The sequence below is a fragment of the Hippoglossus stenolepis genome, chromosome 17 (genome assembly GCF_022539355.2).
Source record: "Hippoglossus stenolepis isolate QCI-W04-F060 chromosome 17, HSTE1.2, whole genome shotgun sequence".
NCBI lineage: Eukaryota > Metazoa > Chordata > Actinopteri > Pleuronectiformes > Pleuronectidae > Hippoglossus > Hippoglossus stenolepis.
This window is the reverse complement of record NC_061499.1, coordinates 15,832,661-15,850,165: the sequence shown is the minus strand read 5'-3', so window position 1 is coordinate 15,850,165 and position 17,505 is coordinate 15,832,661. Positions and strand designations below refer to the sequence as shown.

Genomic DNA, 17,505 nt, shown 5'->3' with positions numbered 1-17,505 from the left:
AGGCTTATAAAGTTCTATTTGTCATTGTCTCCTCCCTAATTAAAGCCTTCAGCAGCGTGCATCCGTCTGACGCCCTGTCTCTTCATGTGAGTGCCACAGGGGCTGCGTTTGACAGCAGAGGTTGCGTCCTCACAGTGAAAAAGCTAAAACAACCCATCCAATGCACTGTTCTTCTCACCCTCTTCTGCATCGCATGCATCACTTTCTCCAGGGATCTTCCTCACCCCGTTGTCCCTGCCAATCTCCCCTCCTTCACATCTCTCCCTTCTTCTGCCTTTCTCTTCCTGCCTGCTCCTTAGCCTTACAGCCACAGAGGTCTAGTTTGAGTTATAAATAGCTGACATAGCCTCACTTCATCATCTCTAATGGTGTGTGTGTGTGGATAAATTCAACGCCCCTACTAATGTTTCCTGCCAAATTGCAGAGGGTATGAACTACAACAAGGGTTTGGAAGAAAAAAGTGAAAAAGTCTATTCAGTGCCAAACATACAAACTGGTGTTGTGTCCCAGGATTCTTTCCCTGGCGCAGCAGCATCAGCACTTTGATCCACTTGCGCTCTGAATGGGTATTTATTCCCAATAAAGTGGCAGCAGGGGGCTACAGCTGGCCTGCATGCACCCGGACCAGCTGGAGGGCAGCAACACGATTACTTTTACTCATGCTGCACCAACACAGGACTCCTGGCACTTGAAAACTGAAGCGGCATTAGAAAACCCTTCTTCAGTGAAGAAATCTCCGCCCCAGTGTCCAGAGATCAGACTGACCGGCCCAGGGTGCTGGCGGTGGTTCAGCCTCCTGGTCAGCCAGGGCTGAGCTCAGCTGAGGCCTTCAGGAGAGCAGCTTTAGACATTGGAGCCCTGCCAAAGGCTTAATGCTGCCAGTAGCTTAACCTGTCCATCTCTTCATCTTACACTCCCTTGCTTCTTGATGGTTTTCCCTCTATCAGCACTCCTCCTCTCCGTCCGTCAGTCTTACTACATTCTAAAACCACGGCAAATCTTAAAGGATCCTCTGGATGACGTCACTCAGGCGACTCATATTCATCATCGACTCATATTCATCATCTCCTAATCCATATTAATTTCTGTGAGACGGCGGACCAATGTGGGACATGTGGGAGCTTATGTGCATGAGAAAACCTCTTTGTTTCGTGGTGATGTGGCCCTTTAAGATCCAAATACTCCCTTTCTCCAAAACTAAATCCATCCACACCCAGTCCCCTCAAAGCAGACCTTTACTAAATGCCAATTTTGGGGGTCTCTGGGGTGGCATCTGTACCCCCCCTGTTGTTAACCAAGACCCCTCATATCAATATTCATTAGATGGCTCTAAGAGACACCATCTGGTCTTGGGGGAGAGGGCAGAGGGAAGCGAGGGGTTTCAAATGCCTTTGATTCAGTGTGCACAACAAACCATTCCACAGCAGAAGCAAAATAACACAGGGCATGAGAACAGAAGAAAGTAACATATGATAACATCATGCTAAAGTAGATTCCTAAAACTCACACTTTAACCTCCACAGTTTCTGTGTAACGCCAAAGATAATATCAAAATTCACCTAAAACGAGAATAGACGAATTGTGACCAGGTCAAACAGCCTGTTGACGAACAGACCATGAAAATATACGGCTCATTAGTTAGAGCCACAGTTCAAATAAATAATAATGGTAATAATTGAATGTACCGTTCTCTTTCACTGATTCACATCTCATGTTGTGGATTTCCTGGAATCTTTGTGTAGCCACATTTAAACTGTATGTGGTACAATAAAAGCAACAATTTGCATCTGTATTCTTTTGTTTTCATGCCAGATTATTTTGTGCTTTCTCCATTTTTCTCTCTTAAGTGGCAGAACACAAAACTTTCCATTCATAATACACTCCCTTAATAAAAGGCTCATAAAAGACACTTTAAAAAGGGAATAGAGAAAGTCAGTGTAGGAGAGGTGGATACTACATCGTTACTTTTGGTCCCATGTGTGGGTCAACTACAGCCATCATTATGTAACTCAATGGAATCTTATGTTAGAGCTCCTGAAGCCTCCTAGATGCCCACTTCTTTCAAACCTCACAGAGCTTCTCTTCAACAGTCTTCACCTACATCCACACTAATACATCTTCGATTTAAAATGCATCACATCTGCTGAGGAGAACTTTGGAAACGCTGCTGGTCTCGTTTTGGTTTGAAAACTCCGGGGCTACACTGTAGTATGGAAACAGAGACTTTTGGAAACAATTTGCTTCCTGATTGATGAAAAGATTGCTGATTACTTTCAGTAAAAACAGTCCAAGAAAAGAAAACCTGATGTGTTACTCCACCAAGGCTCCATCCCACAATGACTCTGGCTCCAGATCAGAGTTATTTGTTCTACCTTTGGAAACCTCCTCCACAGCCACAGATGACATTATACATCTAAGTTTTTTATGAGTAATGTGTAACCCACCACACCCATTTTAAAATCTGGACAGAAATGACTTCATATAAGACGCTGACCATTTAATAAAAGGCAAATTTATCAGTTTTACCAGACCAGACAAAGAAAGACCTCATCTCTCTGAGGAGAGTTCTCATAGAAACACTGATCCATATCAACACTGTCATTGCTCATACACACCCATATTAACTTCTTGCTCTACAATAGTGCTACATCAATTCAAGTATGAGGCTGCAAAATCTGATGAGGATGTTTACTGTAGATACACAGGCCCGGCTCGGACTGATGTCAGACACAGAGCAGCTAAATGTAAAATATGACTCCCAGTGGACTGACCAAGCCTCAACCCTGACGCTAATACACACACACACACACTCACACACACACACTTAGTGGAAAATGTAATACTGTAACCACATGATGAGCATTAGCTCATCTCATGTCCTCAACTCACCCCCCACTTACTGTTCAGGAGAGGAAGGAGGTAAACAGAGAGAGAGAGAGCTGCTCTGCCTTTGTCATAGCCTCACTGACACAGAGGCCACTGGACCATGAGCAGTTACAGGGTTTCCACTTCCTGGCCGGCTAAACTTGAAAACAGCCACCATGTGTATACATTAGTGGGTGTGTGTTTCAATAGGTACATGGGGTCATTAGAAACAAACAGTGGGGACACGTGGGGAGGCAAGGACGGGGTGGAAAATGTTTGTTTTTTTCTCTGGAGGAATTAGAAAATGGTATGATTGTGCAAAACCTTTACTATCTCATATGAAACCTAGTCAGCTGCTAGGATTTGTTGTATTATGACAGTCTACAACACCACCTTTGACCCCTTCACTTCTACTCAAATAACTACAGACACCAAACTAGCTACTGCATCAAAATTGATCACATTATGACAAAAAATGGCCCCTGTTGAATACGCAAAGGTGCTGCGACAATTCTTCACAGATACTTTTTCGAGAACACAACTCTTCCACCACTACAGGAGGATGAGGAGGCCACAATCCATGTGATGTGAGTGACTGTGTAATGTGTATTTAATCACAGATGACGGGTCAGGTCGTGGGATTTGATTTGACTTGGAGATAATTGTGGGTAACAGGTCGGATCAAAATATACAATTTCCCCGACATTATTTAAAATGGGTTTAGACAACAGCATCTGTAGTGATATCAGCAGGTAAACAGCGGTGTCTTTGTCTGCTGACCACTGATGATTTGCCGCAGTTTCTTTCTCTCCCAGTCGCTCTTTCCATCCCTGTAGACGAAGGTAATGAAACTGCCAGAGTACAGGAAGAGAGGGTTAAAATGTGACCAGCAATAAACCTCCAATCACCAAACACACACGCACACGCACACGCACTCACACACACACACACACACACACAAACAGGTACCATTATTCAGCTCATTGCTTCTCCCCTGATTTGTATTCTATGACCGCTGTGGTGGACTTGACTTACGAGCCTCTCTACATTGGGTGGTGTAGTATTAACCGGGTGGTGCAGGATGCAGGCTAACCTCCATCCTCCATGTACACAGCCAGTGGAATATTTCACGCATCCTGTATCATGTTATGATAGTATCTCTCAGTCTGTTAAGGTGGCCTGCTCAGAGACTAATATGGGGAAAAATTGAGATAAGGCTCATAACTCACTGTATTTATCTGATGAGAGCTAATGGTAGTGGATAGCGCATAAAAATAAAATGCTAACTTGTAACAACAATCCAACACGGTGGAGGAAGGTGACTGAAGAGGGACACAGGAAACAGGAAAATAAGGAGGGGGTGGTGTTAAATTACAGAGTAAAGTAACTGTCAGGTTATGTGGTGCATTTGTGTAAATGGGTGCTCAGCACATAGATACAATAAATACAAGTATCAAAGTGATGCGGACCATCAGACAACTGATCCTAACACAGAATTACAAGTGGCACAGTTGTTAGTGCTGTTTAAAACATCACTGCATTCATCCATTCATTACCTATACTGCTTATTAATGGGGGGATGTAGGGGGCTGGAGCCATTCCCAGCTGATATTCAGTGAGAGGTGGGGTACACCCTGGACAGGTCATTGCAGAGCTGCATTCAGCATAATCTAAACTGGTGATGGTTCAGATTGTACTGTATAACTGCTTTCAGACATGCATTTAGCTGTGGACATTTTCCAGAACTTTTGCTGCCAGCCCCAAAGAAAATGTCTGGAAAATGTCAATGTGAGAAAACAGCAGGAAATTGTCGGTAAGTTGGTGTGTTGATGACGTTTCTAACCTACGACTGATGCAAAACTGAAAGAATATAAATGTCTAAGGATGAAAAACAGGTGTCAAAAAATGTTGACTTGGAAAGACGAGATTCAAGAGGTTTTGGCGATAACGTCCGACGCTGGTGTCAAACTGCAGAAAATGTCCAGACCGAACCTACCTTAGTTAACCTCACCTAACCTAACCTAACCTAACCTAACCTAACCTAACCAAACCCTGGTGTCTCATTTCTTCATCAGAGATCACTCCTGTATTTGCTGTAGTTCTTGGCCCGAACCTGGAGCAGGTTGTAAACCCGAGCTTACACTCTGCAATGACACACAAACACAAAGCTAAACTTAGCTGCAGCAGCACTGCGATTAAAAATAGCAACAGTCACTCTTTTTGTAATTATCCATCTCTCACTCTGCCTCTCTTCTTCTCTCTCACAACATGATAAGGGGATTGTGGGTATTTTTCCTGGAGGAAGATGAGCCGTTTTTGATGCTTGTCGTTCCAACTTAAAAGCTTTTTGAGAGCCAAGCTGAGGGCTCTGTAAACACTCGCACAGATATGGCTGCCTCACAGGGAAGACACAGTTGACCCACTGTCCAGTGCATCCATAAACAGACTCAAAACAAGATAATACGATTATTTGTTGCCAACTGGTGTGTGGGAGTGAGCATATGAGTCCCCTGGGTGACCCTGGGAAATTAGAGGGTACTGGGAGATACAAAGGCTTCCAGACAAAACTGCGAGAAAGAGTGTAAAGCAAAGAGTCACAGAGACAGAGAACGTTTGCAGTAAAACAAACACAATACATTAATTTATGCAACACAAATATGGTTTGTGAAGGTGTTTTTGTGCAACAGGAAGATATAGAGTCCACAGGCAACAGCTGAAAATAGAAAGTGCTGCAGGTTATATGAGACCCTGTCTCCCTAATGGTTAATGGGCTCATTTAGTATGATTGATGAGTTAATGAGAGACCTACAGTTCCTGCACAGGCTCATCTCCAAGCAGGACAGGACAGGCCTGATGCCCTCAAGTCTGATTCCTCTGTCGGACCTATACATCCCTTTACAGAAATGTCGGTCGGCTGGTTGGAACTGAAGCATTTCAGACACACAGGACAATTTCAGCATAGTAAAAAAGTTCTTGCTCTATATGGTCTCAAGTCTAAGTTTTGCACTAAGTCACATTGTGGTCTGTGATTTCAGGTTAAGAAGTTAATTGGAATTTGGGGACATTTTCTTTTTCACTTTCTCACCTAACTTGAGAAGACTAATAGTTGACCCAACAGCCACTTAACTTACCTTAGCATTAAGACTGGAAACAGGAGATTGAAACTCAACACATTTGAAACTTAACACATTTGATCTAATTAATTTAATTTGTAAAGTAATCAAAGTTGAAAAATGTTGCTTTTACTGTGGGTAATGACTTCCCTGTCATTCAGTCTTAATGCTAAGCTAAGCTAACCATTACCTGGCTGTCACTTTATAATTGGCCTACTGATGAGGCATATCACCATAAACTACCACTGAGATGAAGACAAGGATGAGAAAGGATGAGAAAGGATGAGGAAAAAAAATCTCTCATGTTTAGCACCTGTTACAACTCCAAACCTCCTGGACTTTTTCTAATTTACAATAATACAAATACAAAATGTCACATTCAGGTCTGGCCACATCAGCCAATCAGAACGTGTATATTGTTTGAGTATATTTGACTTTCCTTGTGAGCAACATGTCATTTTATCCTTTCACACAAATCTCTTGAGATTTCCAGACGTGGTCTTCTCTGTGAGACAATCATCCCTTGTTCTTGTTTATACATGGACTCAGTTAACTCTGATGGAATAATCACATGTGATTCAGCCACTTACTGCTGGGACACTGGGGACTGGATATAGAAGCTGTTAAACACTGGAAAATATAACTGAGCAGCCAGAATGAAGTGCTTGCTCTGTCACCATGGAAATGTTGATGCTTTTCATCATCCTCATCATCATCCTCATCATCATCATTATCAAATATGCTGATGAAAAGGGAGGAGCAGAGTTCAGATGAAAAACAATTTGTCTGCCGAGTGCTGAGCAGGGAAGTGCAAGCGAGGAGACAAAGTGACAACTCTAGGTTTGTTTGACCGTGTGTGTCATCCAAATCACGCCAGACACATTAGGCCTGAACAGAAGTAGTCTGTTTTCAATACAAAGTACACATGTAACAAACAAACACACACACACACACACACGCACACGCACACGCACACGCACACACACAAGCAGTGACAGTATTAGCGTTTGTGTTGATATAAGTGCTACAATGTGTGTAAGTGAGTTAAAGTGATTGAGAGCTGTGTGTGAGTGTGCGCGGGTCGTGCATGTTCTTGTCCTGCCCACAGAAAACAACAACTCATTCTGGCAAATGTGCTCCTTCATTAGTGTCGCACTCTTCCTCGCCACTCCTCCTCAGCGAAATCCCATTATGCGCGGCCAGTGAACTAAACCCTAAGCCTCTCTTCCGTAAACAAGTCTAAACTATTTTGACTGAATCAGTCTGAAAACACTTGTAAATTCGTGTGAAAAGACGACAGCGTGTTTGAGTAAACTCGCAGCCAAATGTTGAAGAACAAAAAAAAGAGGCTGGGTCTGGCTCTGGCTCGGCAGCATCTGCTTGGCACAGACACACGGCTCGCCAGCGTGGCCTCTTTGCCTACATGAGTCCAACGTCTCCTGAAATCAGTAGGATGTAAAGTTAATGAGTTTAACGATAGATGTGGCTGGCATCCCCAGAGCATTATACTGATTGATTGCATGTATATGCTGACAGATCCATTTGAAATGTGCTTCTACTTACTCTTCATCTATAGGTAAATGCTGGTGAAGTGATTCTACAGTATCATATAAGGGAGGTTCTGTATGGGAGAGTTCGATCTTGAAAAATGATGATCAGAGATACAGTGTTTGTAAACCATGCTTTGCAAGAAAATGTTTTAGGTTAGAAATGACTTGGATTACTAGTAAACAATTTGAGTGTCAAAACAAGAGGCTGCACAGGTTTAAGATGACAGAGTTATTGACCCGTATTGTCCCTTCCTTGAGTCCAAAGTTCCTATTCCTATTTATTTATTATTTAAGAGGTCGGCAGTTATTTCAAGGGAGATTAACATGTGTGACAGTACAGCTACATGGATACACATCTCATTCTACATCAAAAGCTGCAGCTAATATACCTGAAAGAATTCCAGTTTTGAATATGGGATACAAGTGAGAATTTCACTGCTGATTAAATGCCGATTCTTGAGCTTTTTTGACGTTGATAAAAGTGATATTTTTAGGGAAAACATCTTAAATTAATAATAAATAAACATCTTAAGTAATAATTCATAAATACAGCAAGTATTTTTGTTGTGTCACTGGTGAATCTTTTGTAAACACTCCTGATTTTATGGCAAAGTTCATCCAAACATTATGTTTCACTCCTGGCTCTCTAATCCGAGCCAGGACCTACGTCAGAAAGTGATTATAGCAGCCTATCAAACCAGGTTTATTTTTATCAGTGCCAGAATAAAAGCCCCTTTGACGGAGGGATAACTCAGTTTCAGTGAAGTTTAATCTGAGGTTTGATATCACTTTCTTGTCCATCAGCAGGAAGGACATGCTTAGCTAAGACTGTCACAAGCTTCAAATTACAGATTGGACACAGTGATGTGGGGAAGAGAAGCCTGCCGAGAGCAATAAAAGAGGGGTTTGTCCTTATTTCGAAAATGATAAACATCAAATCCAAGCCATGTCTATAATTGAAATATTCACCATTGAATAGCAAGGTCACAAACAGGTCTCCCTCTCTCTGTGTATGTGCTGTTTAATGGTATGATTTGGTGCTTTAATTCAATTTTGCTGGTGATGCAGGAAGCCACTGGACTGAGCCCCAGTACAGAGCAGTCCAAACACTGAGCCCTTTTAATACTGGAGACGATGAGATCACTCCGATACGCTAAGGCTGCAGGAGATTTGAGCAGCGACATCGCTTGTACACATGGTCACGTCCACTGTTGTGTTGAAATCGTACATGAAATGATTGTTGTTCAAGCACAAAGTCCAGGGACACAACTTTAACACAACAAAAGAGTTCATTACTTCCCCCGTCACATGATATTGGAAACATTCATTCAAGATGTACTTCTTAAACTTAAAACTACATTGATTGATTGGTAAATACTCCTCCATGTTCACCCGCTGGTCTAAAACTGTCGATGTGAACGATGTTCAGTGGCTTTGCTATAACTTTTTCTCTGAAAACAGCTGCTGCTGCTGGAAAGTGTGTGAATCAAAGCAATGAGCTGAGAGACGCTGAAAGGCTCTGCAGAAATAAAAGGTTGAGCAGAGTCATTTGATCCATTGCATTTTTGCTAATGCAGCTTTAATTAATCTGAGGGTTATGGTGAAAGAAAATAAGATAATGAGGTGTTAACTGGATAACTGCCTCAGGTGGTAACTGGATAATTTTTAAAAATGAATAATGAGCTCAGCCCTGATCCTCAAAACAGGAATTCCTTCCCAGTGGCAGCTTAAGGTAAATTTGGGTCAGGTCATAAAACTGCAAACTTACAAATACTACACTTTGCTTCTACATGCATGAGACTTGCTAAAGGGCTGTGGATCGTTTAGATGGAATGATCCTAACTTGAAAAGTGTTTTAGAGAAGCCCTCCGATGACTAAAACATTTCCGATGCCACGTTTAGGACAAGAGCATGCAGACGAACCACAATTGCATGCTGCCAAAATCGCCCTTTCATTTAAAGAGGAAGAAAACTAAAGTTCCCACTGCTGAAGGGCATGAGAGGACAGGACGGAGGCGGGAGGTAATGATCTTCCCTTCATCTTCAAAGAACACTTTCGGTGCGACAGTTTGGTGCAACGGGCCAGAACATGATGTTAGAGGTGAAGAATTGACGACGACAATTAAAACAGGCAGGCTGCACTGCCCTTGAGGTCCTGAGAAACCTAATGTCACAGGAAGGAGGAGAGGCGTGATGAATGACAGGATTTCTCACTGGCTTTAAACAGACCGAAGTCTCAGTACTTAGCTGCCAGCACAGAGAAAGGAGAAATTAGAAAGGGAAACGTGTAAATGCAGAGGTTGGTTAAGGAAACACTCACTCATTCCTCCTTATGTTGCGTGTCTTGTGGGAGGAAAGAGAGTGGAAAGGAAACGAAGTGAATGGAGGATATATACAGTACATATACTGTTGAGATGTACTTTTGTGCAGGTATTACTTGCTTCCATGAAAAGGGGAGGAGAGCAGTGAGCTGCACAAAGAGCAACAGCATCAGAACATGTGAGATCAGGGATGGAAGACGTAACAGGGCAAGGTATAGGAGGGATAGATAGCAGAGGCGAAAAATCATCCCCCCCTTTATCCAGCTGTGTGTCGCCTAAGCTCTCTGCGGGGAGTCCATGACTTTGACAGTTGCACGCGCTAAATGGGATCTTCAAACGAAAGACCAAGAAGAGAGCGTCTTAGCCCCGCTTACAGAAATCAAAAGGCTTAGGCGAGCCGTACCCAGCAGCAGAATAATGGAATACGGGACATCACACCCTGCACGAGACAGTCCTAATGAAAATGGAGGTGGAAATCCGCTGGCAGCCTTGTTCTTGAATTATACGGAGCGCTACACAACCTGCTCATGTCTCTTTCTTCTCTTTCTATTGTATTCTCTCCAATAAACTCACCTTCCCTCCCATCATCCCTCTCTAATTATGTCATCAGTTTTCATTTTTCCTCACCCACCGAATCCTTCACAGCCCATAAAGCCGCAATTTCTTCCCCATTTTTCCGTAGTCCGTGTAAATCTCGCTGTGTCCAAATGCAAATATCTTCCCTTCGGAATGCTGGAAGATGAATTACAAGCCAACGATCCAAGGTCAAAGAGATAAAGGTGGGGGGCACAGAGTGGAGTTCAGAGGAATGAGAAGAAGGGAGGAAAGACCTGATTTCAACAATATGTGAACCAATAATTCTAGTTCATAGTAATATTGGTTCATTAGTGGGATCATTCTGACTCGACTGCTTATTTCAATGCGGAGACACACTGGGCCAGACAGACCAGTGATGAAAGCCATGAGGCAGGGTGGACAGTTATAAGAAGGTAAGAAGAAACATCTGGAGACCCATCAGCTGCAATGCATGATTTTATAAAACTTCAAAAGAGCCAAGGAATGAAAGCATGTCAGCAGGGAGAGCCTGTGTGTGTGTGTGTGTGTGTGTGTGTGTGTGTGTGTGTGTGTGTGTGTGTGTGTGTGTGCGTCACTGAGCACCTGTGGATGCAGTAAAGTGAGTTCATACTGAGCTGATCTCCACTGTAGCCACTCTGTGCTCACATCACCAGATGAATAGGCGTCTTTGTGACATTCGAGCTCAGCTGGCAGCGTCTCAGCCACACAGCATATTGTGCCTTTTAACAGTTTGTGTGAGACGCATCCAACGCTAATTGATTCTTGAGTTGTTAGTGTAATTATGCCGGGTCAAAAAAAGTTCAAATTGAAACATTTTAAAGCGTCAAAGTCCCATTTGCAGTTGCCAATAGGAACATTTATCCAGAATGTAGTTCAAAGCAGCTACAGCTGGAGCGATTCCGTGATTCATCTATTAGTCAACTGAAGGAAAATTATCCTTAAATACAACATTTCACATTTGGGTGCTCACATCCTCTTGTAAAATGAGCTGGTCAGTGACCGAGCAAAAGCCAATAGGAGGCGTGAGATAATGAACCAAACACTCCCATGGATGACCTTGACGGAAAAACAGATAAAGAGATGCAGCTCATGTGTGAAGTCCAGTCGTCTCTCAGTCTGTGAAGTGTTCTCAACATGAAGAACCCCTCGGGTGTCGTGAAGGACACAAGGCAGGGGATCTGGTTTGGTGTGACCAAAACCACAGAGGTGACACATAGTATTTCAGGAAAGTAGTTCATGCTTCCTCCTGCTGCAGCACAGAGACCATGTACGTGCCTGTTTCTTGTTGCCTCTAATCCATTAACTACGATTTACTGGGACATAAATAAAGCCGACATGAAGTCAGCTTAGATCAGAATGGCAGCAACCTGAACATGTGTACAAAGGTATTCAACACATTGCACTCCTCTCTAACTCAATCTGGCTTTCCTTTGGGACAGTCATCTTGAAAAAGCCTCATTGAGCCACATTTTGTGATGCTGTGCAAAGTTGTGTGTTTGTGTGCAGGATGTGCGCCCATGCGTACGGAAATCGTCTGGAATGTGGGAATGCATTCACACCCCAGGTTTCTGAATAAACTCCCAATGAATGAGTCGGTGAATACGGGAGAACAGAAGACGGCGGCTGCACGCACCCGCATGGCCATCGACCACCCTGAGAGAGAATTAGTTCAAGATGTGTGTACGCTCACACAATAATTATCTACTATGAGCACCCACCATCTTTTCTCTACATAAACACACACACACACAAACACACACACACAAACACACACACACCAACACAAACAAATGCCATCTAACCATAAGACTATACAATTAACATACAGCCCTAAAGATTCAGTGGGGCCAACTGTTTCCATGGTAACCAGGGACTAATTTCAGTCAAATGGAAATCTTGCATGAATTGAACTCGGCCTGATTGTTATTGCTGTTCAGCTCCAGCTAATGTCACTCATGTTTCATGCTGTCTACTGACTGTAAGCAGATAAATTCCATGGGTAATATTCTAATGCACCAACTCTGACTAATGGCCATGTGGCCATGGCGGCCGTCTGACGAAGAGAGGAAACACAGATGTCCGTGAGCAAATTGCTCTTTCAGCATCAGTTTGTCATTCAACAAATGATTTATATATTTCAACCTGAAGCAAACTTTGCCACACTGACTCAGCTTTTTTGGATTTTCTGTATGTAATTAAAATCAAACTTAAAGCATGTGTTCCCAAGGAATATTTTCTACTGGGTGTTTATTAGTCTTGTAGCACGGTGGTTAACACTGCCATTGTCACAGTGAGAAGGTTATTGGTTAGAATTAGTCAGAGTTTTGCAGGTTATCTCCCTGTCTGTGTGGGTTTGCTGTGGGTACTTCCTTCCCCTGTCCAAACACATGCAGATTGGGCTTAATTCAACTCAAAATTGTCCGTAGGTGTGGATGGATGTTTGTCTCTATATGTCAGCCCTATGATAACCCCCGTCACCCCTGCCTCTCGCCCCAGGCCCCCCTGAAACCTTCAAAGGATAAGAAGTATAGATAAGGAATGGACAGATGTTAATTAGTAATCCTAGAGCCAGTCTTTGACCAAGCAGCAGTAAAGAATGTAATTAAATCATATGCAGTTTCAGTAAAATGATAAGTGCACAAAGTGAAATTAGATGCACAAGAACAAAAGGAAGATTAAAGTTGTCCTGGGTGCGGGCGGAAAAAATTTAACAGAAAACAGCTCAAAAAAATAAATATCAACAGCCTTATTGAGAGAGACAAATCTCAGTAGCACAGCGTTATCTGACAATCTGTCTGTGTCATTGTGAGCTTGTGTTAAACCTGTTATTCAGGTGGTTTTCGCTGCTTCAGGGACAATGATCAGCGTGGGAGAGCACTCTGTTTTCCCCTGCAGGTACAGTGGTCGGGCAATAACAAGTCAGAGAATCATAAAATAATAACCCCACTCAGAGCAACAGAGAAACACACACACTGTATCCCTGAGGTGGAGGGAGGTTTGGGGGGGGAGCTGCGAAAAAAGACATATTCAGAAAATGTCCTAAATTAAAATCATCTGTTTCCATTCTAATCTGTCAGCAGGAGAAAGAAATAACTAGAATGAAAACAAGAGAAAAATTGGTCTTACACGCACAGACACACACACACTCACACACACACACACACACACACACAACCCTCTTCTGCACAGTTGTGCAATACGCAGGAAACCTTGAAGCTGACTAAGGTAAAGTCAGTACGGGAAAATTGTCCCTCTGCATCTAAACAGCTTACTGTAGGAACTCACTCACACACACACACACACACACACACACACACACACACACACACACACACACACACACACACACACACACACACACACACACACACACACACACACACACACACACACACGCACAAGTACACAGCCAACTACATAGCTAAAACTCCTCACATTCAAAACAAGTCAAGTCTTACAAACAAGTAAAACGTCTCCTCTTTGAACAATCTTCTATCTTGCACATAATCTCTGTTTTTCCAGCACAGGACTTTAAATGAGCATTTTTGACATGATCTACAAATCCCCTCTGCACATCCTGAGCTCCTCTTACCTGTTTTCAGTTTCTCTTGACGTCCAAACAGCCAGGAGCCTTTTGCTTTTTCCTGGACAGGGTTCGGGGAGGGGGGTGCAGAGAAGTTTTTCTCTGTCTCTGCCTTCTTCTTCCTCTTCTTCTGGATGCTGTTCCCCATCCTGGGGCAGTCCTGAAGCCCCTAAAGGGGCTCTGTCGTCATGTCGTCCAGTAACATTACATCTATATTCCTTCTCTTTAGACCTGCCCACAGTCCATCGCTCTCCAGTATGAAAACTCCCTGAGTCAGAGTCAATAATGCGCTTCTGAATCCCTGTGGTCAAATCATTCCTGCTCATTCACTCCTGCTGACACACATACACACCTTGGTATCGTTTAGGCGTGCTAAAGACCCACTGACACCATTCCTATAAAGAAAATACACTCCAGCTTTAACGCTATCACACACACACACAGATCCAGAACGAGAAAATGCAACACAAACTCTGTAGGCAGTCCTGTTCTCCGAGCTGACACACTTGTACATCCAGCTGCTGAAGCAACGGCAGCATCCGGCACTGACAAGCTCACTATACCAAGTATGTGCATGCATGTATGTGTGGAACTGTGTGTGTGTGTGTGTGTGTGTGTGTGTGTGTGTGTGTGCCCCTCCCACTCTCTTCCTCTGTGATTGCTGTGCTCCAAGGCTGATCGTTCACACAGCGTATTCACTCTTGAAGACGGGTACAAATTCTTATGCAGACTAACACACACTCATCTTCATCATCACATGTTTCACACATTGTTCTTGAATGGTTACCGACACACTTTAGTCATGCACTTCCCCTATTTTGCTCTTTTAGCGAGCAGTGAGCAGTCGTCTGTATTGCAAACCTTTGTTAAGTACAGCTGACAGATCCTGTCAACACAATGTGGTGATGGAGAAAACACAGATTCCTCTGTCACACACACACACACACACACACACACACACACACACACACACACACACACAGCTGCTGAAGAGAGCAGTATAATCAGTGGTGTTTATGCGCAGGAATGAGTAACAAAAAGCAGAAATAAACACTGAGGTACTGGCAAGAGTGGAAACTAAGAACAGCGAAGGGATACTCAATAATTCAGCTGAACTTCGCAGGTGCAGCCCCACTTTTGAAACTCCTCACAACTCCCACACACACACACACACACACACACACACACACACACACACTGAAGGAGCAGGGTATATGCCAGTTTGTTTTGAGATGTAAACGTTCCAGCTGCTTAATGGAAATACAGATGCTGAGCCAGAGGGTGGAGTTACAGAAACAGAGGTGATGGGGGATTCCAGAGAGGCAACATTACTTATGTTAAATAGAGCCCAAACACAGTAATGTGGGACAAAGACAGCAAAAGATCAAACAACCCCAGAATCTTGACTGTAAGTCATCTCCCTTAAGTCCATCTCTCTAACCTTTCTAAATGATCATATTTAACAGTGATGAACCTGCATACCATGATAACTGGGCAGGGTATGTCCCACACTGACGATATCAGGACCTTTGCTATCACTCAGTGTCGGTGACACCACTCGCAGAGCTTGTGGATCGATAGCAGCCATCCAGAAGGAGGTCGGAGAGAGGGAGAGAGAGAGAGAGAGAGACATATGGAAGAGGAGAAATGATATGAACACCATCAGCATCACATCACGTGAAACTGAGATTCCATATTGGCAGAGAATGAGAGAGGGAAGGGAGAGTGATGATGAAAAGCAGGAAAACGAAACCACACTTCATGGTCCCCCAGAGCACGTTTCCTCCCGCCCCTCTATCCCCTATACCCCTGTGATGTGTGGAGAAAGGCAGGAAGAAAAAAAGCCTCCAATAAAAAGCAGATTTACCGACTGAAGGGGTGGGCAGTGAGGAAGGGGAGAGCTCCTAGGCTGCTGGGTGAAGAATTTATAATCCCTCGTATTTTTTTTCACGAAGAGAAATCAATTCGGTGTCTTGAGAGCAGGAGGAGTTACCGGGACTTTCCACAGTATGAATACGAATTCTTACAGTGACAGTGTGTTTATAAAGGTATGTGTGCGAGACGAAGATGTGAGGGCATGATATCCCTCAAGCTCCTCACTGTAAAGAGTAAAATGATCTGCACATTAAAATGCCCAGAGAGATGTTGCCTCCTAATGCAGCCTCAACAGAACCACACCCATTACATTTGTGCTGCTGGAGTACTCCGAGCTCGCTATCTCATCTGTCATAGAGCTGTGAGAGTGCACTTAGTGTGTGAGTATCTGTGTGTGTGTGTGTGTCTGGTGCGCTGTACCCTGCCTTCACCTACGAGCTGCGACGCAACGTGTCAAACTTGCCCTAGATACATTTAAATATGAGTGTGATCAAAGTGTGTGTCATTGTCGAGAGAATTGAGGATTTGAAAGCTGCAGGCGACTCACTGGAGAGTGGAAAGAGTGTGTGTATGAGTGTGCATGTGTGCACACATGCATATATTTGAGGACATTAGTGGGGCGGGAATGCCAGCATCAGGGAATAGTAGTCAGGGAAATTGGTTGTCTGGGGTGACCATTACCAGGGCGCAAGACAAGATTAGAGAATCTATCTTTCTAAATGTTTCTGTGTGTACATTTATTGGTTTGTGTGAGTGTGAGTGTGTGTGTGTGTGTGTGTGTGTGTGTGTGTGTGTGTGTGTGTGTGTGTGTGTGTGTGTGTGTGTGTGTGTGTGTGTGTGTCAGAGGCTAAGGAGGTCTAAGAATAGGTCTGTTTCCAAAAATCACTAGTAGTTATAGATTGACATGTATGACCTTGATCAGGTCCGTTAGCCTCGGTACAAGTCTTCCCAGTTAAATCCTCACATTCACAACCACTCCCATCTTGTGGCAGCACTCTGCTAGCACAATTAAAAACAACGACCTAAGAGCACTCAGAGCCGTGCCCAGTCGATCACATGTCACTGTGGAGCTGCTGTCTTGTAAAAGCTGCAGTTTCAGCTCAGTCTAACATTCACCATCTACAGGCAAGAAAATAATGAATGTTTTTTACGTTAAGGTGCTGTTGCAGCAAATCTTTTTTTGAATACTTGGAAAAGTATGAAGTTCACTCTAAATGTCACTGTCTGTCCTCCTGGTTAATAATATTTTTTTAAAAAAAAGAAGGAATATGTCGGCCAAACTAAAGGGTAACGGCTATTGCAAAGCTGAATCATGTTTTTTTCCCGTTAATATTAATATTAATAATAATATTAATATTATCAGTAGTAGTAGTCCAAATATCCACCGTAGATCAGTCGGGCAGATTATTCTCCATTTTAATTAATTATAATTCATTACTAAAAGGTTGATACATGTATTAGTGCAAAACTTAATTTAGAAACACTCAAAGAAAACAGTTATAACTCTAATGGTCAATTATTCCCATGATCAATTCATCTTTAGGTCTGTGGCTGCTGACTGTAAAAAACAAGACACATAAAGATGTTTTCTAGACTTCAGGAGCCTGGGATAAACATGTAAA

The 17,505-nt window shown here is 43.1% G+C and overlaps 1 protein-coding gene across 3 annotated transcripts in view; it reads right to left on the bottom strand.

The window, feature by feature from the left end:
• The window catches only part of kiaa1522 (KIAA1522 ortholog), a 35,455-nt gene that overhangs the window by 10,898 nt on the left and 7,052 nt on the right, over positions 1-17,505 (bottom strand). Inside the window, exon 1 of one of the 3 annotated variants that reach the window (XM_035182877.2) lies at positions 14,018-14,598. The exons of the other annotated variants lie outside the window; for them this stretch is intronic. Coding sequence (XP_035038768.2) covers positions 14,018-14,156 — 139 coding nt within the window. The 5' untranslated portion in view covers positions 14,157-14,598. Of the gene's footprint in view, positions 1-14,017; positions 14,599-17,505 lie in introns of those variants that run through there. 3 annotated transcript variants of the gene reach the window in all.